The sequence below is a fragment of the Dasypus novemcinctus genome, chromosome 31 (assembly GCF_030445035.2).
Source record: "Dasypus novemcinctus isolate mDasNov1 chromosome 31, mDasNov1.1.hap2, whole genome shotgun sequence".
NCBI classification, from domain to species: Eukaryota; Metazoa; Chordata; class Mammalia; order Cingulata; family Dasypodidae; genus Dasypus; species Dasypus novemcinctus.
The window spans coordinates 2,919,391-2,943,007 of record NC_080703.1 but is presented as its reverse complement, the minus strand read 5'-3'; the positions used below and the strand labels follow the sequence as shown (position 1 = coordinate 2,943,007).

The following is a 23,617-nucleotide window of genomic DNA, read 5'->3' as shown; positions in this document are numbered from 1 at the left end:
CTCATCATCAGTCAACTGATTGTAAGGGACTCCCCAAGAAGCCAAAGCTGTGGGCTGGGAAAGAGAAGGTAACAGGACAGGGGTGGTAACCATGGGCATTTGGGCTACTTCCTCAAGTCACTTACTGTGCCTTCAGGAACCCCTCAAGCTCTATCTCATATGTACCACTTCCACTTAATTATGGTGTGTTGTTGTTCACACCCAACTTTATGGTTTGGTGGGTCAGACAATATGCAGCTCATGATAGGTAACTCAGGTCTCATGGTAACTTGATGGCCCATGGTTAAGTGTTCAGGCTCTACTAAGGCCTAGTAACAGGCCAAAAGCTGTTTTTCAAAAAGAGAGTAGTTATCTGCAGAGGACAGCAGTGCTTTGCTCCAAAATCCTAAGGGTCTGCATTGTGATTCTCCTATAGGGGCTTGCCATATGCTCCAGACAGCATCTCTATTTGACACTGAAAACTTCCAGCTCCATTGGCATTCAACTGATTGGATAAAAGGTCACTCATTGCTGATGGCAATCTCCCTGATTGATGTAAATGTAATCAGCTGTCTATGCAGTAATGTTACTGGAGACAAAAGTCCATGAATGTCCTTGTATTACAATTAGCCCAGTGCTTGCTTGACCAAACAACTGGGTACCATTACCTGACTGAATTGACACATTAGCCTAACCATCACAGGTATTTTGTCCATAAACATATTAGATTTCTCCCAATGGACATTGTACTTCATAAAAAACCTATATGCCACTATTTACAAATAGGACTTTTGAAATTTTTCTCAGTAAATTGATGCCTGCATGCATATCATCCCTGAGAAAACCCAAGCTCTACTTGGATCATCCATTTGCCCAATCAGTAAAACAAATTTTTAGATATATTATTCAAAAGGAGAAAAACTGAGCTTTGATTTATTAATCAATAATTTAGCCAAAGGAATCTTGGAACTTTTTTGTAAGAAACAAAGATTAGTTTAGTTTTCACATAAAGGAAGAAAATATTAATTAATGTAACCTGGCAGCCTACTGCCTCAGTCTCCCACTCCCAGGTTGAGCAGGAACAAGAAAACCAGCTTAAGCCAGTCCTATAGGCAGTAAAAATGATGCCCAAGAAAGAGCTAAGTCATTACCAATTCAGCACTGAATTCCATTCCTTATCTGGTAAAGGGGAGCAGGTGAAAACTAAAATGGTTGGAATGTGATGAGGAACGCGGTTAATTAAAAACTTCTGCGCAGGAAAGTTTGCTATTCTTGGATAGGCTGTAACCTGTGAAGTATCCAATCTATGGAGAAACAGAGGAGGGGCTTGTGTGCTAGGTTTAGGGGTATAAATTGTGTCATTTTTCTTTGTTCAGGGTGCCAGCCACGTCTTCTGGTTGTGCACCCCTTCTTGCAAGATTGAGAATAACTTCTTTTCTTCACAATTGGGTGAGCCTTATTTTCTTCCAGAAGAAGATTTCTTTCTTACATTTTTAATCTTAAATCATCTTCAGTTCAGACATTAAAAAAGTCATGATAAGTGGAAAAAATCCTACATGTTGTAGTTTAGAATTTGACAGGTGTTCTATGTAATGCCACTGACACCATAAAACTCTCCCTCAATAAGAACATGAAATTAGAGAGATCCTGGTTTGAAATATCAAAACTCCAGATATAACTTGGCCTCTTATGGTGGAACATGTGCAATCTTAGGGAAAAAATCTATTTACATCACTGCAGAATTTCTTTGGTTCCTTCTATATTGGCTGAGATTATCTATATTTCAATTCAGGCTGGCTACACTGAAAACAGTCTTCTGCATAAACATAACTATGTGCTCCTGCAAATCTTCATCAGGAAGTTAAGACTGCAAAACCATAAATAACTTCATTGTTTCCTTCAGGAAATTCTCATGACTTAGCATATCTGTACATACATTAGGTTCATCTGAACAAACAGACTTTTTTATGAAGAAAAGAGTTTGCTTATTAAGACTTTCCATTCTCAGGGTATGAGTTTTAATGGCTCATCTCTAGATATTTCTCTCCTATGTCCTCCAATATTAGCATATTATGCTGTAAATATTACCCAATCAAAAACAAGTCTCTACTTTGAAAATCCTCTGTACATATAATTTAACTCATTTGTGAACAAAATGAGGCATAGCAACTATGCTAGGGAACATCTCTTTTTAGTTATGCTCCCTATATAATTGTCTAAAGAGAATGCTAATTTGTTGTCTATTTTGTGAAAATAGCACATAGAATTTTTCAAATAATTTGAGTTTGATGGGGTAAGGAGTCACCCATAAACATTGGTTATGTTGCTTGGTTGTAATCATTACTGTTGTCAGATTTTCTGTTCATAGAGCCTTTAAAGCTTCTGCACAACCACCGGCATGGCAGTTCATGTGTCAGAAGCAAACTGATCATCTTGAAAAAAACATAATGGAATCCCTTGAAAATGCCACTTGAAGCCAAGATGGTAGTATAGATCTGAGAATCTAATAATTTACATTTTTTTCTGTGAGGTCATTCTGTCAACTCCTGAAAAGGGAAAAACAAGAGAATATTTATAAAGAAAAGAAATCCATATATTTAAGCACTTTCCTAAAAGATGTAAAATCTGATCATTACTTTTCATTGAAAGTTCTAACTAACAGAAGCAAACAGAATTGTGCAATTTGTGTGATTTCAGGATCCAAAACCATTAAAAGACCTAACTGAAGGCTCCTTTGCTGAATAAAAACAATAGGATTTTTTTTAACCCATTGTGAATGAACCTCTGGAGTCAATCCATTTTATCAAGGAAGGTGGTTAATTAGCATGAACTCCATGTATAACTCAGTTTGTTTACTCAATTACCTCAGAAATATTTCTCCCAGTAGCCATCACTCAGTAAATTTCTCCACTGGCAAGTGTTTCCTTGCTGAAGTAGCCCCAAAATATATTTATTTATTTTTCCTTTATTTAAGCTATATTTTAACTATTCCTAAATAATAAATTTGTTGATTTTTCCTCATTTTTTAGATATTTATTGCATTGAGTGACAAAATTTGTTTCTTTAAACTAGTATTTATTATGCATTTTTACTTTATATAAGCTGGTTTCTTTCTCATTTAATTTATGATATGAAAATTTGATATTTAACTGCATCATGAGTATACCTTTATCAAAGTTGTTATGAATTAGTTAGGTAAAAATGTATTCAAGGTGAAAAACAAAATTTTCTGGAGAGCCTTTACAACCCAATGCAAGGAAATATTTACATGAGTCTTTAGGTCACGCTTACAGATGTAACATATTAAATTAAAATTAAATTAAATATTGGCATGAATTGATATTTAGGGCAGTAATTGAAGGACCAGATCTTCATAATGTCATACATAGCCCTTTATTTCTTAAAAACATGTGAGAGGGAAACGGACTTTGGCCCAGTGGTTAGGGCGTCCGTCTACCATATGGGAGGTCCGCGGTTCAAACCCCGGGCCTCCTTGACCCGTGTGGAGCTGGCCGTGCGCAGTGCTGATGCGCACAAGGAGTGCCGTGCCACGCAAGGGTGTCCCCCGCGTGGGGGAGCCCCACGCGCAAGGAGTGCGCCCGTGAGGAAAGCCGCCCAGCGTGAAAAGAAAGAGCAGCCTGCCCAGGAATGGCGCCGCCCACACTTCCCGTGCCGCTGATGACAAACAGAAGCGGACAAAGAAACAAGACGCAGCAAATAGACACCAAGAACAGACAACCAGGGGAGGGGGGGAAATTAAATAAATAAATAAATAAATCTTTAAAAAAAAAAAAAACGTGAGAAATAACTTGTATGAGAAGGAAATAATGAGATATATAGTTGTATCCAGCAGCAAGACTTCAATTTCTGAAAATGGATTATTCAATCTGTAATTTTAAAAATAATGACAAACTGAATCAACAGAGTTATGAGACAGTTCCTGTCAATGAATAGAAAATTCCTTCCCCATGCAGATAAGTAGGCTTACACAATTATTTCATTAGCTCTCATTTTTCTGAATGTATTATTTTTCTCACTTTCCATGAATTACAATATTAGTTTTGTTCCATCACTGGCTTAGATTACCATTTCTTTAGATTTCATTTTTAGTTTTTAAGTACATAAATTGCTTTAATTGATAACATCTCCATTTTCTAGGGTTGTTATGATAAACTCCACACACTGTTTGGCTTACAACCAGAATGTATCACCTCAAATTTTGGAAGTTAGAAGAGCAAAATCAAGGTCTTGAATGGCCATGTTTTCTCTCTGACATCTATAGAGTTCAAGTTTTGAACAGCTACAAACTTTGGCGATCCTTGGCTTGTATCTCTGCTTCTATCCCATGGTGACATCTCCCTACTTGTGTATGCTCTTTGGCTTTCCACTGAATTCTGCCTTTTATTGACTTTGACTGCCTTTTTTCTTCTTATAAGGATCCCATGATATGGATTAAGTCTTATCATGACTAATGTGCCTATTCTAAACATGATCTTCAAAGATCCTATTCATAAATGAGTTCACACCTTAAATAATGACAATACCTTCAAAAGTCCTATTTCCAAATGGGCTCACTACTCCAGGAAAACAGATGAAGACTTGAATGTGTCTTCATGTGAGACATGATTCAGTCCCAACTGTCTGCCTCTGGTTTGCAAAATGGCATGTTCCCAAAAGCAAAGCATATTCACCTTGCCCCAATATCCCAAGAAAGCTATAGAGAAAGCTAAGCCAGGTGCTGTGAGGAGGGCTATGGGACCACCAGGTGGGAGGGCCTGGAATGACATATTGAGGTGACACATTGTGACCAGAATGACAAGAGGGAGACAACACTGCACACAGTGTGGGAAGGGGGAGCCTGGGAAAAGCACAGCAGGGAAAGAGTCAGAGCAAGAGGGAGTTTGGCCAGAGAGGAGGCTAGGAAGGTAGCTGCTGTGCACAGAGCCTCAACTGAGGCTCAACTGGGGGAGGTACTGCTTCCCAGCCCTGTTGTGTTGATCTGCAGGATTCATGTTAAATGGGAGATAGACCAAGAGAGGGAGAGAGAGAGAGGTGAAGACAGAAAAGCATTTAGTGTAAGTCTTAGGGGTGGGGTGTCCTGACATTTAGCCATATTAATTGTTTAGCAGCACAGGCCAGGACTCAGTCCAAGGGGGATTATTTGGGGCTGTATGTAGCTGGAAGCTGAGATGGCAGGGACCCAGGGCACAGGCAGCCCACCAGAGAGGTTGAGAGGAGGCACTTGCATCTGACTCTAAATACAATGGGAAGACTCTGGGAGGGTTCCTGGCACAGCATCAATGGCTGAATTTCATCTCATTTCAACCTCATCATGGTACAGAATGAGACAGCAATCCAGGAGGGAGAGTGAGTTTCCTAAGCTCACACAGCCCTCCCCAGTCTTGTTTCTAATTTTATTGGATGTTACATCCATCTCTGTTTATTCCGTGTCTGTATGTGTATTATCTACATGGGAAACAAGACTATGGGGTTTGCAGTGTTCTCCCCACTTAGGCCTGATGATGTCCCCAGGAAGCAGAGACTAGAATGACTCCCACTGTGTCAGTGAGGAAACTGGGGAGGCCTCGGTGACTAGTCTGGGGTGACAAAACTGAAAAGGAGTAGCTGGGTCTGAATCTCCTCCTAGCTGGGGCCTGAGCTGCACACAGGCCTTCTCAGGTAGCTGTGGTGAGGGACATGTTGGCAGAACTGTGTCCAGTTACAAGGTGATCTAGGTAAGGAGGATAGACAGATGTGCAGAGAGAACTTTTGTGGAGTTCTAACATTTGAGGGGCCCAGGTAAGGGGACCTAAGGAGGTGACCTCACTTCCTTGGTGAGAGTCCCCAACAGAATTTGGAACTCTGGTACCAGGCACCCAGATTCCAAAGGCAGCCCCTTCCCAGCTCACTTGGCAGGAGACACCTGAGAGGGACCCATGTTCTCCTGCTGTGTTCCTAGTTCATGAGGCTCCAGCCTCAACCAAACCAGGAATGAGTCTCTTTTCCATTGTTTCAACATTGGCTCAGGCCTCAGCCACAAAGCCCTTGGCCATCATCCAGGAGGTACCCAAAGGTAATGTGGGTGGCCCAGGGACAGCCAATTCAGCACAGGCCCCTACTCTGCTCCTGCCTGGGCAGCTCCATGTCCACCCACCTCCCAGTGGGTGGGAGACATGAGCAGTGGGACCACCCAGGGACAGGTCCCCAGGAGGTCCTTCCCTGTCACCTGCCAGGTCATGGCTGGAAGGTTGGGAAGGCTCTTCTTGGGGGTGGCACACTTGTGTTTACCAGTGTTAACCCTGAGCTCTCAGTTGTCATCTCATCTCAAATGGGGCTGGAGAGGAAGGCAGACACCCATCTGGGTCTGATCAGAGTCCCAGCCCAAATAACGAGCAGCTTCCCCAGTGGAGTAGGGCAGTCCACTCGCTGATGCCTCTTGGCCTGGCTGCCAGGCACTGTGTTCACAGACCTCCACGTAGGTGGTCAGCGAGGAGCTGGAGGAGGGACTCCTCTACATGGTCTCTCTGCAGAAGGTGCAGGCCCATCATGGCCCTGGCCAGAGCCAGCGCTGGTTCCAGGTAAGAGCAGGTGCTGATTGGTGTCCTGCAACATTGGGAAACACCCCAGGGCCTGTATCCCACCCCAGCCTCTCCCTTTCTCCCTCTCCCAGGGCTTTCACCCCTGAGTGGCCCAATATCCTACTTCCTGAGCAACCTGGGTCCCCACCAATCACCCACCACATTGCCATTCCACAGACCAGGGAGCAGGCCAATTCCCATGGTTAAAGGAATAGCAGAGTGGAATCATTTCCATGGGTTTCCCTTCAGGGTAGGCTGAGGGGTGGGCTCACTTCACACACATGTGCTTTTGCTGCTGTATTTCTGTTTCCAATCCCTGGCCCCATGTCCCCAGGCAGCAGTCTTTGTGACTGCCCTTCCACACCTGCTCCAAGCCATACTGCTCCTCTCACTTAGGAGGGTTCTTGCGATCTCCCATAGCCTTTCCCTCCATCTTCCCAGATCAGGTACTGAGGCCTGACTCAGCTGCCCAATATTCCAAAAGGGAGGCAGCTTAAAGCAGTTATTCAGTCTTTGGTGCTGCTGAACCTTGAATGGTCCTTTCCTGTGGCCCTGTCAGCACTGCTGCCCTGAGCATCTCCCATATGCCCCAAGGCACTGATCCCTCCTGCCCCTGGTAGAGGCTCCCAGGAAAGGGATGGCTGAACAGAGGACATGCAGACATCACTTTTAAGAGTGAGGCTGGAGCAGTTCAGTTATCACAAGCTGTCTGTTTGGGTGGGAGCATCCTCATGCCCTGCCTGGAAAGGGCTGCAGTCACCCCTCGGGCTGAAGTGTGGCTTGCTGGCCTGGCGAGGGGAGCGGCCGCGGTAGGCCTAATTCCGCTGCCCCCATAATAGGGTGGCTGGTCGGACTCACCGCCACCCCTGAAGGAAGCTCGGCATGGGCGCAGAGTGCCCTCGGGTCTCCCCTTCTCGGCAGCCATGCTTCCGCGGCCGCCCCTCCTCCTGGATGGCGCCACACGATGCCTGTGGGGCGGCACCCTTCTTCTTCTTTCTCCCTGCGCAGGCGCAGGGCGGAAAATTCCAGTCTGCCCTTTTCCCCTCCCCCAACAGCAGCAACAGCCAGGCGTGGGCGGAGAAATCCAGTCTGCCCTTTTCCCTCCCCCACCAGCAGCAACAGCCAGGCGTGGGCGGGAAACTCAAGTCTGCCCTCCACCCCAGCAACAGCAGCCACCAATCCCTAAACCCTGCCCCTTCCCCCAGCAACAGCGACAGCCAATCCCTAACCACCACCCCTCCCCCATCCAGTACTGCCCACTGACCTTTCGCCGGCAACCAATCAGAACAGGGCGTGGCTTCGACCAATCAGCCTTCCCCAGCCCCTATAAAACTGTTGCCTCTCCCTCAATAAAGTTGGACTTGCGTGTTTACCTTGTCTCCGCGGTAGTTCTTCTGCCGTGCGCCCTCCAGTCCTGAGAGCCCCCGACAAGGGCCTGGCCTCCCTTGTCCCCAGTTCGTCGCCTGCTTCTCCGGGCGACCCCTTCGTCGCCTGCTTCTCCGGGCGACCCCGTCAGCCGAACCGCGCAACCCCTTGTGAGACCGATCCCTCGTCTGCTGCCGGACCGACCCCTCATCCCAAGTGGGACCGACCCTTCGTCCCAAGCGGGACCGACCCCTCGTCCAGAGCTGGACCGACCCCTCGTCCGCAGCCAGACCCCACCTCTACCGACCGAGCAAGCCGCCGCAACTGGCTCTTCATTTTCCTTCATTTTCCTGATCTGGGATCAGGGTGGCAAATGGCATAGCCTTGTGATCCTGGCCCCATAAGCAGTGGAGCCTGAAAGTCAATTACTGACCAGATGTGTCTGCAGTTTCCTGAGAAATCTGTTCAAATCCTCAGGCCTGTAAGGATCTTTCTCCCCCCTAGGGACACCCTAGGTATCTGCCCTTTGCTGGGTCTAGGGCCCCATCTTTCAATTATTTCCTCACCTCAAATTCAATTTTAAGGCCAAGGGCCTTTCTCTGCTAGAGGCACACATGTCCCCCTTGGCCTCAAGTCACTGAGGGCTTGGGTGCAGCAGGTCTGCCTACAGCCCCGCCTCACCTGGGGGTCTATAGTTCTGCCTCCAACCGCATGTGCCTCCTCTGTCCCACCCTAGAGGAAGAACAACTTGACCCTCATGAGGGAGGAGAGCTGCACTGTGTGGATGGTCAAGGCAGGCAATTGGGAAAAGCTGGTGGAGTATCTCATGCCTGCCTTCCAGGAGGGTGACCTCATGTATATCAACATCTTTGGAACATACCAGGTCTTCACCACCACCGAGCAGGTCCTGGACTGGTTGTTCCACAGGTGAGAGCCAGCCCCACCCATGGCCACTTCACTGCTCTGCCCCCAACTTTCTTGTGTCTCAGAAATGTCATTTCACCTACTGGCATCAGTTTCCTCCTTGGGAAGGGGAGCATTTAAAGGAAAAATCTTCAAGGTTGATTGTAAGGACTAAGTGGGAGAATCCATAGAAAGTGCTTCCCCAAGCCTGGCTCAGTGGATGATTGGCTGGAGGGGCAGAGTTGTTCCTAGGCAGGAGTTTCCTCTTCCCAGTGAAGAAGCTTGCAGCATCTTACTCTTACTGACCCCAGCTTTATCATTTCTAAAGGAGGCTTGAGATCCTTTTCAGGACCTCCAACCTTGGTGTGGTCAGAGCAGGGATCATTGTAGACCACCAGAGGGGTCCAGACTCACCCTAGGTCTGAGAAGGTGCTGCTTAGGACTCATTCCTTCACCAAGTATACCTAAAGTGTCTACTAGGTACAGAAACTTTCTGAAGCATGTAGCTCCATGCAGTGAAAAAAGCAGACAAATTTCCCTGCTCTTCTGGGTTCCATTTGAGCTGGGGCTGCAAGCAGTAACATGAATCATCTTAAGCAGGGGGTACACTAATAAGTTAGCTGTGACATGCTCATGGTCTCTTCCAGATATGGACATAAGCACCATGGCAGTAGCGGGCATGACATATGCCTTGAAATGAAAAAGTGAGCGCACTTTGGGAGAGGGGGAGGGGCTCTCCTTACCTGAGACCAGTGTGGGGAGTTGGATGGTGGGTGGCGGGAAAAGGCTGGGCAGAACACTGGGCCCCACTCATCCTATGACCCCCTGGAGGGTCAGCTCCTCAGGCCAGAATTGCTGGGTGAGGGCCAGGAGGGCCTGGGGCAGATGTACAAACCCTGTCCCCTCCTCACTCACATATTGATGAAGCTCCTACTATGTGTCAGTGCCAGACTATGAACAGACTAGTCAAAACCCTTCCCTGTCCTTAAGGACTTTGTGCTCTGGTAAGAGGGTCCCTGGGGAGCAGCGTGGAAGAAAGGCCATTTTCTGACTCTGCTGCCCACCTACCTGCCCTCAACACCCTCTCCTCCCTCCTGAACACCTGGCTGGACCAGTATCCTGAAGATTTCCTAGAACCAGCAGACTCTCCCTGCATCAAGCTGCTGGTGGTCTGTGCCCAGGTGCATTTGCCTGACTCTGCCCTGGAGCACCATGCCATGATTCTGCTCTCACAGATGAGTCATCAAGAGCCCTTTGAGGCAGACCCAAAGGGTGAGGAAGCCAGGGGTAGTAGGATGTGAGCTTGTGGGATGGTGGCCAGGACTGGAGCACATACGCAGGACCTACCAGAGATTGCCCTTGGGCCAGGAGCAGAGAAGAGCCTCAGACTAGTCGCCTGGGAGACTGCAGTCTGGGCACATTTTTTGAGCCAGATATTCCCCTGGAGGTTGTGGGATCTTCTCTGTATTTGAAAGACACTTGGAGCCATTCATCATGTGAATCTTCCTCTTCTCCAGCTTCTTTGTCAGCTCCAGATCTGCAAATGCCTCCAGTGCAAACTGGCACCAATTCAACCACCTGTGGCAGACACAGGGGCAGTTCCAGAGGCTGATTCAGCTCCACTGTCATCTCTACTGCCAGCTACTGTGTTTGCACCAGTGCTTGCTCTGGAAGTAGATCCTGATGCATTACCTGCTGTAGCACCTATACCTTCATCAGCTGGAGCATCTGCTCAGGAGGTGGAGGCAGCTACATCACGATCAGCTGAACAAGTTCCAGAGTCTGGGTCACCCATATCAACATCAGATGCACCAGATCCAGAGCCAGAGGCAAGTCCAGCTCCACCTACCTGGACAACTATACATGGATCAGCACTATCCACTCTGGAGGTAGAGCTTGCTCCTTCAACATCAGAAGCACCAGCTTTAGTGCTTGAAGAAGCTTTGGTGCCAGCTCCACCACTGCCAGGCTGGAGGAGGGCACATCGCCATCTGCATCACAAGTTCCTGAGCTAGAGGCAATCCCACCACTACCTCCAGTGCCACCTACACAGTCTGCACCAGCGTCCCTTCTGGAGCTACAGTCTGGTTATTCACCTTCAGCAGCACAGGCTCTGAAGGGGAAGGCATGTCTGGCAACACCACCAGAGCCACTGCCAGAGCTAAAGTCAGCAGCAGGGCAGGCTACACCATCAAAGTCTTCCTGCCCCTTGCCTGAGATCTCAGAGAACCTGCCGAGTGAGGAGAAGGCTAACCTCCTGGCTTTCCCTCCTGAACTAGTGGCAGAGCAGCTGACACAGATGGAGGTGGTGAGCAGCTGGGATCAGCAGGGTGCATCTGGGTGGATCTTCCTCCCAGGATCTGCCACCACAGTCTTAGCATCTCCTGATCCAGAATCGTATGATCTTTTTCCAAAGCCTGGCTCCACTCCCAGAATTGTATGTAACCTGAACAAGTTTATTAATCCCTAAATCTGCACTTCCCCTCTCTAGAGAGTAGATATAGAACACCAAATACACCTGTCATAAACGCGGACTGTGAAGATTACATGAGAGCAAAGAAATAGAAAGCCTTAGGGGATTGGTCATTGGGGGTTAAAGGGAGCTCAATGAGGTGCAACCAGCTCCATGGGTGGCCTGCTCTGTGCCACTAATAAGATCCTGAGGTGCACTGGATCCTTTGCAGGCATTCAAAGCATATGCCCCTCCCCCAACCTAGGGACCATGCACCTGACTGCTAGCAAGCCAGGAGGCATTATCAGGAGGGACCATGGTACCACTTAGGCCTGTGGATACATGAGGCACCTCCCATGCTAGAGTTTGTGTGAGGGACTTCAAAGTGTAGTTCCCTCTTCCCCTCTAGGCTTGGGCATTGGGTCACTTCTGCTATGTCCCCTCAGGGGACAAAGAACACACCCTGACCTCAGCCTGCCAAGGTTCAGCTGAGACCACTGGACCCTGACCTGGGACTTGAGGGCCTGTGGGGTCTAAGGTGCATGGGTGTGGGGCCCACTGACATCTCCTTCCCAGGGACTGTTCAAGAAGGTGGTGCCCTATCACTGTCTGGGGGCCATCTGGTCCCAGCACAACAAAAAGGACAAGGAACATGTTGCACCCACCATCCATGCCATTGTCACCCAGTTCAAGCATGTGACCAACAGTGTCATCCACAACCAGCCTTGGGGACCAGAGCATGAAGGCTCAGGACAGGGCCAGGGTGGTGGAGAAGTGGATCGAGATGGCCAGGGTATGCTCAGGGGGCCCTCTCTGGAATCCTGGAGCCCCTCTGTGCTTTTGTTGGCTCTCAGCCCTCCATGCTTCCCTGGCCTATAGCACAGTCCTACACTATCCTCACATCCCACCCAGGCTACTCCCTCAGGTTGAGTGTGGGTGTCTCTCTCTGGATCCATGCCATGCTCTCAGGGTCTCACTGGGTGTCTGTCTCATCCTAGAGGGGAGATGTCAGCAGAGGCGGCTGAAGCTGGAGTAGGGGGCCACTCAGACCACATCTCACTGCTCATCCTCCCCTCCCAGGAGTGCCAAATCCTCAAGAACTTTTCCTCACCATCCTCTCTGCTCTTGAAAGTCAATCAATTCACCATCTTAAGAAGACATGGAGGGTTGGTGGACTTGGCCCAGTGGTTAGGGCATTGGTCTACCACATGGGAGGTCCGTGGTTCAAACCGGGCCTCCTTGAACTGTGTGGAGCTGGCCAACGTGCAGTGCTGATGCGCGCAAGGAGTGCCATGCCATGCAGGGGTGTCCCCCATGTAGGGGAGCCCCACGCACAAGGAGTGCGCCCCATAAGGAGAGCCGCCCAGTGTGAAAGGAAGTGCAGCCTGCCCAGGAATGGGGCCACACTCACAGAGAGCTGACGCAAGATGATGCAACAAAAAGAAACACAGATTCCTGTGCTGCTGACAACAACAGAAGTGGACAGAGAAGATGCAGCAAATAGACAGAGAACAGACAACGGGGGGGGGGGGAGGGGAGAGAAATAAATAAATAAATAAATAAATAAAACTTTAAAAAAAAGACTACATGGAAGACAGTTTCCAGGTGAGCAGACTTCTCCAGGGACACCAGATTGAACCAGGGGCCTTGTTTGGGCTGGACATTGCCCTTCAGGGAGCCCCAGGGGCACTGGCTCCTGGACAAGGGCTGTGGGAAGGGGGCAGCTGAGATCAGCTGTTCTGCCTTAGCACTGGTTCCCTCCACTTCCCACCACTGTCAGTTACAGAGTTGAACCAATTGGGACCATGTTAAGTGTTTGCTTCTCAGCAGCACACTTTGTCCATTGAAGTCTACATATGTCAGAACCAACTGCTCATGAAATGGGAAGGGGGTCCCCATCATGCCCACCTCATAGCTAAGTTCCCAAGTCCCATGATGTCCTGCAGTGCTCAGAGATACCCAGTTTTAGCACCACCCACCCAGGCAGTCTGAGTCCCAAGTGACTAAAATAAAATGGATTAGTCTTTATACCCTCCTACCCACTCCCATATTTCCACCTCTTTCAGATGCTATCTGAAATTGTCTCAAAGGAGAACAACTACTCACAGCAGGGAGCTGATCATCAAGGTATAGAGGATGCTGGAGGGTCAGGGCTCAGGTAATGAGGATTTAAATTTTTCACTGAAAGTTTCTTTGAAAACACCCAGTCTGGCTTATTCTGGTTGAAGATGTAGAGGGATATGTTTGGTTTGTGGGCAGGGGGGGGGGGGTATAGTTGTAGGGTAGTAGGTCGTGGTTTTAGGGTTCTGTGGAGTTGGCTGGGATGTTCCAGGAGGAGTTGATGAACTGATAAGATGAGAAGTGCTGTGTCCTGTGTGGGTGAACTGAGAATCTGAGGGGTGGCAACAGCAGCTGAAGAAAGACACATAAAGACAAATATAAGATTAGAGGGGGCCAGGTGGGCCAGGGCTAGCTAATGACAAAGCCAAGGCCCCAAGCTGGCACCACAAGCTTTATTTAAAGCAGTTATCTAGATCATTGTTCTCAGAGCAGGGGCTATCAGGCATGAAGTTCTTTGAGGAGGGTTTTCTTAGAGTTTCTTCTCATCAGGACATCAGCTCCTTTCTGCTTACCAGCAGGTACAGACATGTTTGATCACAGACTCACCACTCTGCACACATTGATCCTCCCTAGCAACGTGGCTTGAGCCCACACATTACTTCGGTGACCCCAGAAGAAGTCTCCATCTGAGTGAGAGGATCTCATAACTGTGCCTCATAACTGACATGTGTGCCAGAGAGTTATAAGAAATATTTGGGAGACAGGAAAGCATGGCAGTCCTTCCTGATCAAATCTAGAAGCTTCCACATACAAGGGGAAGCAAAACTTCAATGCTCAGTACTTCTGGCAGTCCCTACCCTACTTGGACAATCAGATCTGGCACCATGGAGACCCATTCCTGAGTGGATGTCAGGACTTCTCTGCAGGCAAAATAACCTGAGTGGACTTCAGGGAAGGGGATGCGTTTGGCATGACTTCAGGCAGACTTTGGGGTCTCCACTCCTGTTGGCTGGAGCATGCAGAAGCTGCTCAACTCAGCCTCCAGAAACACCCCATCCTCAAGCTCCATGCCTGGGATGACACAAGACCCCAACCCACACCCAGAGGCCAGGAGAACCAGACACCAGTTAGTGGTGGTCAGTGGTGGTGTGACATCAGCTCAGATGTGGCCACTGTCTTAAGCGAGCAGCCTAGCCTCTGAGACCCTGAGTGATTCAGTACTAGTCGACAGCCTCTTGGGGCTCTCTGCCCTCATGTGGAATAGAAGCAGGACCATCCAGTGGTGCCACCCTCAAAGTGAAGTGGCAAGGTTCAAGGGAGAAAAGCAACATGGCTCAGCATTCTCTTGACTCTGAAGGGTAGAGCACAATGGTCAGAGTATCCTCACTGCTAGCATTCAACACTGAGGCCTCTGGACTCCCAATGAGGGGCTTCAGGTCTCTGTCCTCACATCAGAGATAAACAGGCTCAGGGAGTCTGGTCCACTTGCACAAGGTCAGGCAAAGGACATCAGGCATGTGATGGCAGCAGATTTCCACGTGCCCACTTGATCCAGGCGTCCAAGGCCCCAGGGACAATAGTTGAGGGATGGAGGGCCTCACTGACCTCATCCTCAACCCTGATGGAGGAGATCTCCAAGTTTGCCATCCTGGAGATAGAACTTAAAAGAGCCCAGAAGAAGGAGCAGCAGCAGCAGGAGAGGGTGAGTGGGTATGAGGCTGGGTGGTTGGGGAGGGATGGTCTTAAAGTCAGCATGAAGCCCTCCTCAGGCCCATCCCTCTGGACCTTTAAGCCTGGAAAGCCTATCAATGTCCTCTCCTCTGGAAGCTTTAGGACCATGAGCTGTGGGAATCCTGGGAGACTAGTTGCAGCCAGTCGTAGTAAGAGTCTGGAAGAGCTAACACAGGGTGGATTGGTTGTGGGAGGGGAGTTAACTTGGTGACTTAAGAAAATCCAGTACTGTGAGGGGACTAAAATGGAGTTTGGGGTCCTTGGATTCTGGAAGGAAACTTAAGGGGTTAGAGTTAAGGGTCCAACACTGTCCAGGGAAGGCTGTGTGGTCCTAGGAGTCTGAGACTGAGTTTTCAGGGCATGATCTTGGGGACACCTGAGAACCTTTGCTCATTGCCACCCTACCCAAGCTACAGGGTGTCATCCAGGGCATTGTCCCATGCCTGGAGACATTTCTCACTCAGTTTTTTGATGGTGGACTATGCCATGCAGGAGTATCTGGAAGTAAGTGAGCTTGGGTGCAGGGGCAGGGTGGGAAAGGGACCCTGAGTCTTGGGAGGAGAGGCCACTCTCTGAGCTCTGAGTGCTCACCAGTGGGCACACAGGGTCTCCTGAAACTTCGCAGCCTCCCTGGAAGCTGGGGTGCCATGGGCTTCTTACAGATGAGTGAAAGGAGGCTGGTGCAAGGAGCAATTTCTCCATTGTCAACAGAGGTTGAGACTGGAAATTCTCTCTGTCTCCACTACTGGTCCCCACACCTGGAGCCCAGATTCTGCCTGGTTCCATCCATGGTCTGAACTGTCTTGTTCATGTTGAATCCTGCAGTAATGCAGTATAAGAGGGGCTAAAGGTCAATGAGCATGGCAATGAATGGGTGTCCCTTCATGATGGCTGCAAACTCTCTTCCAGGGAAGGATGGTTAATTTTGACAAAAGGAGGAAGGTGAGCAGCTGTGGCCATCACTGTTGGGGTGGGGCTGGGATGGGGTGTGGGATGGAACACAGTGTTCCTCCTGCGCAGGACACCACCAGGCTGCATAAGGCTCCATCTTAGTTTGATTAGGAGAGTTTGAGGAGAAAAGACAGGGCCAAAGCCTCCTTCTGGAGGGGAGGGGATATATTTGGGATGAAGGACAACTTCATGGTGGATGAGCTGTGTGAACTCAATTCTGAGAACAGGTAGAGACTGGAAGGGATTGGAGAGGTTGGGGGACCCACGAGAGCAAAACCAGACCCTGGCCCCCATCCCACCCAGTGAGCCCACCCAGGCATCAACAGTGACTATTCCTTTCCTCTGGCCCCAGGAATATCAGATGATCACTGAGCTCCAGCAGCCCCAGGCAGGCTGCTGTTATGACTCCCTTATGCCCAATGAGCAATTTGGGGCCTGGTTTGGAGACGTGGAGCAGCTCAGCAAGAAAGATAGGTGAGGCCAAAACAGCATCAGACACAGTAGCTATGGGATCACCATTGAGGATCCTGGGTCAACATAGGACATGTTGCCTGAGGACAGCTGGGGTACCCAAATACCAACTGCTGTGCAGACACTGGGAGGGAGACCTGAGGTGTGGCTCCAAGGACCCTACAGCTGCCACTCTGTCATGCAGCTACCACCTGTCTTGTGAGCTCAAGCCCAGATCTCGATTGGCCAGTAAGAACTTTAAGGACAAAAAGGACAAACACTGCCTGGAAGGCATCAAGCCTTGGAGTGAAGAGTGAGTTCCCCATCCATTGTGGGCAAGTGTGGGCTGGCTCAGGGCTCATGGAAACTTCAGGCTAAGTGTGGGTTTGGGGAGCCTGATGGCTTAGCCCTGGGATTCCAGCTCCACACCCAGCCAAACCTGTGACTGGGCAAATTGCCACATCCCTGGGCCTCTTTCCTCTTCTGTGAAGTGGGATCATGCTGCATGATCTCTCAGTGAGTCAGAATCCACTGGCTACTATTAATGGAATGACCACTTAGCAGAGTGCAGTGGTAATAGGGGATAAGTTTGATTGCATTCCAGGAGAGGCTACCAAGGTAAGTTGACCCATCCATTCAGCTGCCAGGACCCCAATACTGGGTCCAGTGGTAGCAGCAACCCCTACTCCAGTGTTCAGCTCCAGTGTGATCCTGACTTCAGCAGCGGGGATGCAACTCACTCACCTCATGTACATGTAGCTGGATCCTGAACCTCTATGTTGAAAATCCACCTGAGCCATATCCCAGAGTCCCAAGATGGCCATGAAATAAACATAACTGCCCACCTCTTTCTCACGTCGGCCCTCATCCTCACCCTCGATCTCCCTCTCCTGTGCCTGCTTGGCCTCCTCCAGGTCCATAAAGAGTTCAAGAATTATTGACTCCTACAGAATTTCTAGAGCCTCCTGGAGGTTCTAGAGCAACCCTAGGGTGCCCCAAGGCTCCAGGCCTTCTACTGATATTGCTGTTACCCACAGTTGGGGTAATCAACCTCTGCATCAACACAGAATTCTTCCATTGTCACATCAGCATACAGAGGATCATTCTCTTCCTCCTACTCCATCAAACCAAGGACAAGTTGGTCCAGCCACAAGCACCACAACTCACAGCCATGCTATAATTGACATATGGTCAATTACTGCATTGTCCAAGTCAGCCTGTATAAGGACAATGGCCAGCAGTACAAGAACATCATGGTGAGCTGGGTATGGAGCCATTTCCTGGGGCCTCTCACTGGTTAAGGCAGAAGACACATAAAGAATGACATGTTCCCTCTTTGCAATCCTGGAGCAGAGTTTGCAGTGGGTGGGGAAGGACAGACAGCCTCCTCCAGAGGCAGGAAGAGCATGAGTTCGATGGCGGTCAAAGCTCAGACAGTGGACATAGGAGCTGAGGCTGGCATGCTGAGTCAGGAAGGCCTGGGAAAGGCTCTCTGAGGCAGCCCCAAAGAGGAAGAGGAAGGGAACAGCCTGCCAGGCCTGAGGGGGACATGTTCTTGGCCTGAGGAATAGCCAGAAGGCCAGGGTGATAGAGCAGGGGTCAAGGGGAAGAGCTGAAGTCAGAGAGGTGCCGGGAGTGGGTCACATCAACCCTGTGAGCTGCTGGATGGAGCTTGACGTTCTCATGGGGGGAGATGGGGTCACTGGAGGGTCAGAGCAGAACAGGGACAGCAGGTGACCTTTGGCCTCAATCCGGAGGTTGGGCTCACTGACCAATGAGGCATGATGTCATAACCCAGAAGGGCTCATGGAGTCTGCCCCAGGATGGTCGCCATCAAAGTGTGAGTAGGAGCCAGATCCTGGATAGGATGCGCAGATGGAGCCACCCCACCCCCCACTGCACAGAGGCAGGCTGAGCTGCCTTGTTACATACCTGCCCCAGGCTGCACTTCTCTTGTGGCGAGGAGCAGGTGTGGTTTAACTAAGCTGTCATTTATTCAACCCTTGACCTAAGCCCTTCCTGTAGCTAGGCCCTCATGGTCAAGTCAACTGCACCTGGACCTTGCTGATCACAGCTGCATCTTGGAACCTGGGGCTGTCCTGATGTGCTATAGGTTGTCATCCAGCCCCTCCTCTTCTCTGGCATCTGGGCTTGGACTAGATGTTGGCTCTGCCCTGGAGGTGTCCTGGAGCAGCAGAGGCAGGTCAGGGCACTCCCTGAGGACAAGCCACCTCCTGTGATTGTTAGGCAGGAGGTGACAGAGTGAGGTCCAGATTTCACTCCTCAGTCCCCACCCTCTGCTGCTTGGTCACCATTTGTCACCAGGGCGCTGGGAGTCCATAGCAGTTGCGAAGGCCGAGGACCCAGGGTACAGGTTACCGAATGTTTGGAAAGAACCCCCTTATTCCATGGAGGTCTCCCCAGAGGAGCAAGAGACTACAGTGAGGCCTCTTTAGACCCAGCCCTGATCAGAGATGGCTCCATAGGGTCTCTGGCAGCTGCACTCTGGGGGAACTGGCCCCAGGACCCCATGCCCTGAGGGTCTGTCTGGTGATCCACCACAGGTGTCCAACCAGGAAATGGCTCCAGCTGAGATCCAGAAGGCCGTGGAAGAATACAACCTGGATGGGGACAAGTCAGAGAACTACAAACTGGTGCAAATCATTTCAGAGGATTGAAGTAAGACAGAAGTCAAGTTAGAAAAGGCAGTTGTGGAGGGGATAAGCTGAGCACCATGTCTCCAGTCTGAAGGTCTGAGGCCCTCAGGCCCCAGTGTACCTGACACCAGGGTGAGCAAGCACCTGCTCACAAACCAGGCCTCTCAGAGCAGCCCTCGGTGCCCTCAGCCTCTTCTCCCTACCTGCTCCTTCTCCCATGTGAACCCTTTCCAGGACATGAACCAGGCACTGGGAAACCAAGTTCAAAGCTAACAACATTGAGGTACCCAGAGAAAGGGCTTTTCACCTTGGATCATTAAAAAGATGGCCAAGCAAAGGAGCTCAACTTGAAAGGCATCCTCTGGACAGAAGGGGGTGACTGCACCATGACAGGTGGACACAAACACCAAACATGCTACAGGCCATGCCTTTATGGTAGGGAAAACTGACCCAAATCTCCTTGATTCCCTTTGGAGGCTCTGGAGCTGCCTCATTTTTCTAGAAAGTGGAAAAGGGAAAGATCCAGAAGAAGAGCACAGACCCAGAGCCAGGTGTCTTGGACTCTGAACCCTTAGATAGGTTTCTCAAGCACCTGGGCCAGCTTCTCATCCCCTGAGGGGAGAGAAAATTAACCAAGATATGCGTACAAGGTGTGTCAGTGCACAATAAAGTTAACTAGATTCTTGTCAGTGAGCTAATCCCCTCTCCCAGACACTAGCCCAGGCAAATTAAAATGCCTCCCACCATTCCTAGAAGTTGGTTCTAAATCCTCTCTTGTCTTTTGAATGGGAAATGGGAGCTGTGAAGTATGAAATAGGGCAGAAGAACCCACCTTAAAGAAAAGAAAGACTGAGGACTGGAGAGGTTGAGAAAGGAGATGAGTAGCCACGTCAACTGAGGCCAGAGCAAGAATTCCAGCCTAGTGTTTCTTTCTAGCTGGCTCTAGACCAGGAAGACAGGAGGAAAATAGGATCAAAGTGTAAATCCTTGCTGGGTGTCAGTACTGCATGGTCATGGAGGCCTTCAGGAACCCTACTCAGGAGGCCTGGCCAGGGCTGCCCTTCGCTGGGCCCAAGTGTCTTGTCCTGGGTAGTGCTGGATTTGGGGGCTGAGCACTGTGTTCCAGAAATCCAATTGCAGTTCTGAGGTCCTGAGTAGTGAAGGTGGAGGGGTGGGGGAATAGATGACCCCTTATCAGCTCCACTCGGAGGTTGACAGTTATGAGTCAAAGTCACTTTTAAAACAAGCGTTCTTCAGTTTTAGCTGTGCCTCTGCAGAGTCTTTCCTGCAGGCAGGTATCATTCAGAGGGCTCTTTTTGGTCCTGCAGTTGGATTGGGGGATTCAGGTCCCTGGCTGAGGTCTGCCCTCATGGGGGCACAAAGGGTTGGGGTATCCTGTGGTCCCTCAGAGCACAGCTGACCACCCCTCTGCCACACTCCCCAGTGCTGCAGATCCCAGAGAGCATGAATGTGTGTGATGTGATGCCTCCCTCATACAAATATCATTTAATGCTTATGAAGTGGACCACACCCATGGACTCCAAGTTCAGGAAGAGAGCTACCTCAGCCCTTCTGGGGAAGAAGCTGAAGGGACCCAAGTTCCAAAAGGGAAACTCTAGCTGGCCCCTGGTGCCCACCAGCCTCAGGGGCTCCCTTCCCAGGTCTGCCTGGCCAAGTAGGTTTGCTGACCCTCACCACAGTGGGCCAGGCCAGGTAGGCCTCCTGCCCCAGCAGCCAGCCTGGGCTACCCCAGACTCCACTTAAACCCCTGAACCTATCCTGCTGCCCCTCATGACTCTGCCCTTTGAAAGGCTGTCCTGGGCTCCTGTGACCACTCACTCACTTAGAGGACAATTGAGCTTCTCACCTGGAGCCCTTGAATGACATTTGTGACATTCCAGAATATACAATTATAGGGGATGGACAATATCTATTGTAAATAGTTAATGTTAGATGTGAATATTTTATTAATAAAGCCTTGATGATTGGTTCTTTCATTTACAGTGTTAATTGAAATGATGTGCAGCCTCTTGCATTGCTCATTCAAATAAGAAATCATGCAGAGTCATTAGTTTATTTGAGAAGGGAGCAGTAAAAAGAGCCAGCCACCCTTCCTGGGCTTCCTGAAGCAAACACAGAAATCCCCTTTCACAGAGCAAATGTACATTTCAGAACCAATACACCTAGAAGGAGCAGAGACTACCCATAAGGAACATCAGGATTTAGACATTGAAGGTATTTCCATTTGCCACGACCAATTCCTGACCCTGGACAGGGCAGTGGCTGCCTTTCTACCACTTTGGAGGAAGACATTTTCTGCTTTTTGGCTGAGGTTTTGTTTGAGCACCAAATACGAACTTGTAGTTTTCAAGGGAGAAGTCCAGATTTACATCAGCACTAGTTACAGATACAGTTAGAACACAGATTCCAAAATGGAAAGCAAAAGGACAGAGGAAGATTATTAGCACATGGTCCAAGGGCAGGCAGAACTTTTCATCCTCAGTTCACCTCTTTGCCCCATGGTCACATCTTTACCTTAGATTTCATGCTTCTGGATCCTTATGCCTTACACAAGAATTCCTTTTCCTTATGAGGGGACTGAGGGAATTGGGATGCAGCTTTTCAGGCTGCAGCTGGGCCTTCTTTCATAAACACTGCTGCTCCCTATGAACTAGTGCTCCCCACTGCCCTGCCATTCCTTGTGCAATTTCTTAACCCAGAAAACCCTGGCAGGCCCTGGCCTCTGTGTCGGGTACTGGTGGCCTCTCCTGCCTGGCTGGGACCTGAGGCATCACCCATGGACTCTGAATGCCAAGAGTAGAATACTTATCCCTTGTAAGCTAAAGAAACCACACAGGCTTTTCTGTGGGTCCAGGTGAAGTCTGGGGCTGTGTGATTTGAGGTCCACCATCTCAGGGATCTCCAGTTTACACTCTCAGTTGTGTTGCTACTGATTATCCTTAAGAGGAGTTTGGCTCTGAGCTCTGAGAGATTGTAGCTCCCTGGGTTGATTATGTCCATAGTCCAATATATGTGTTCTGCTTATTCCATTGGGGTGTGGACAAATCCTGTGGGGAGAGGGGGATAAAAGATAGGGCCTGAGGAGGGAAGGGAATGCCACCATGACTGAAGACTACAGTCCTGCACAGACACATCTCCCCACAAATAAATTACTGAGTGGCTCCCTGTCTGGGTGGTGACAGGCCTTGTCCTGAGCTACCCCTGTGCCCTCCCCTGGTTTCCCCATGTTCAGTTGCTAAAGGTTTAACATCTGGTACAACACAGACCCCCAGGCCCTTGTCCCAGCCTCCTGCCTGCCCTAGCTGTGGATTGTGTGGCTACTTCAGTCTGGTTTATCAGGGAAATAAAACACTGTAATCTTACATTTTAATTAGCAAATATATGTCTGAACTAATCCGTTTTCTCTATAAATAACAGAATTTCCCACTCTCTTTATTGAGCAGGCCTACAAGTGAGGAAAACCTGGTAGCAATATCCACCACTGATGGTCAGATTGTGGTCCCAAAACATTATTTTCCATGACAAGAAAAGAGGGCACCTAGGAGGTATGTTTGAGCCCAGGTCTGGGCCAGGAAATGTGTGAAAGGAACCTGACAATCATGGCATAGTGGAGAGCATGGAAGGCATCAAAGCCCTCAGGGGTGGAGTTAAAACATGACAGGAGCCAACTGGAAGGCCTTCTGGCCAAATCTGGGACAACTTTGGTATCCTAATAGCCAAAAAGTATAAGCAACTCAAATGACCATTGAATGATGATGGGACAAAGAAAGTACAGTCTATCTATACAATGATACTATCAGCCATAAAACATAATGAAGCACAAATATATGCTAGAAGTTGAGGGGCCTGAAGCACATTATGCTAAGTGAAAGAAGCTGGACACTAGAGGCCACTTATAAGATTTCATTCATATAAAGGATCTATACTATGCAAATTCAGATGAAGATAGATTAATGGCTGCTAGGGACTGGGTTGAGGCTGGTTGGGGGAAAGCAACTGCTACTGGGTCCATAATTTCATTTCAAAGTCATGAAAATATTCTGGGATTAGATAATTATTACAGTTTTACAGCCTTATGAATACTAAAATCACTGAGTATGGCACTTTCGTAGGCTAAAGTTATGGCATGTTAATTATAGTTCAAAAAATGTTAAGAAGATACTGGAAGTCCATAATATTGTTTACCTTGAGTGGGGCCTGGATAGCTTCTGAAATAGATAAAACACCTGCACATTCACTGATGGGCTTAAGAAAGCTCAGGGGCTTTCAGAGATTAAAGGAATGGGGGGGGAGTAGGTGAGTTGCTGTGTCCCTGGCTCTGGTCTTTCCCCTTGACCAAATCTGTCCATGTCCCCCACCCCATCCTGGCTGCCCCTGGGAATGGCATCTCTCCTCGTGTATTTTGCAGGGAGCTCAGAGAGAGTCTTCTCATTACCCTGAGCTTCTACACAAGCTGTTTGATGTCCTGA

General features: G+C 49.2%; 1 protein-coding gene across 1 annotated transcript; it reads left to right on the top strand.

Moving 5' to 3' along the window:
- The first annotated feature begins 6,494 nt into the window (after positions 1 to 6,494).
- On the top strand, positions 6,495 to 16,787 carry LOC131276986 (ral guanine nucleotide dissociation stimulator-like). Its single transcript, XM_058290598.1, is given in 14 exon segments — positions 6,495 to 6,557; positions 8,659 to 8,849; positions 9,473 to 9,529; positions 9,835 to 10,006; positions 10,343 to 10,798; positions 11,032 to 11,133; positions 11,854 to 11,991; positions 11,993 to 12,070; positions 12,358 to 12,385; positions 12,388 to 12,443; positions 13,344 to 13,435; positions 14,794 to 15,040; positions 16,373 to 16,494; positions 16,676 to 16,787. Coding segments are annotated over 14 exon segments (1,914 nt in total).
- Positions 16,788 to 23,617: the final 6,830 nt, after the last annotated feature.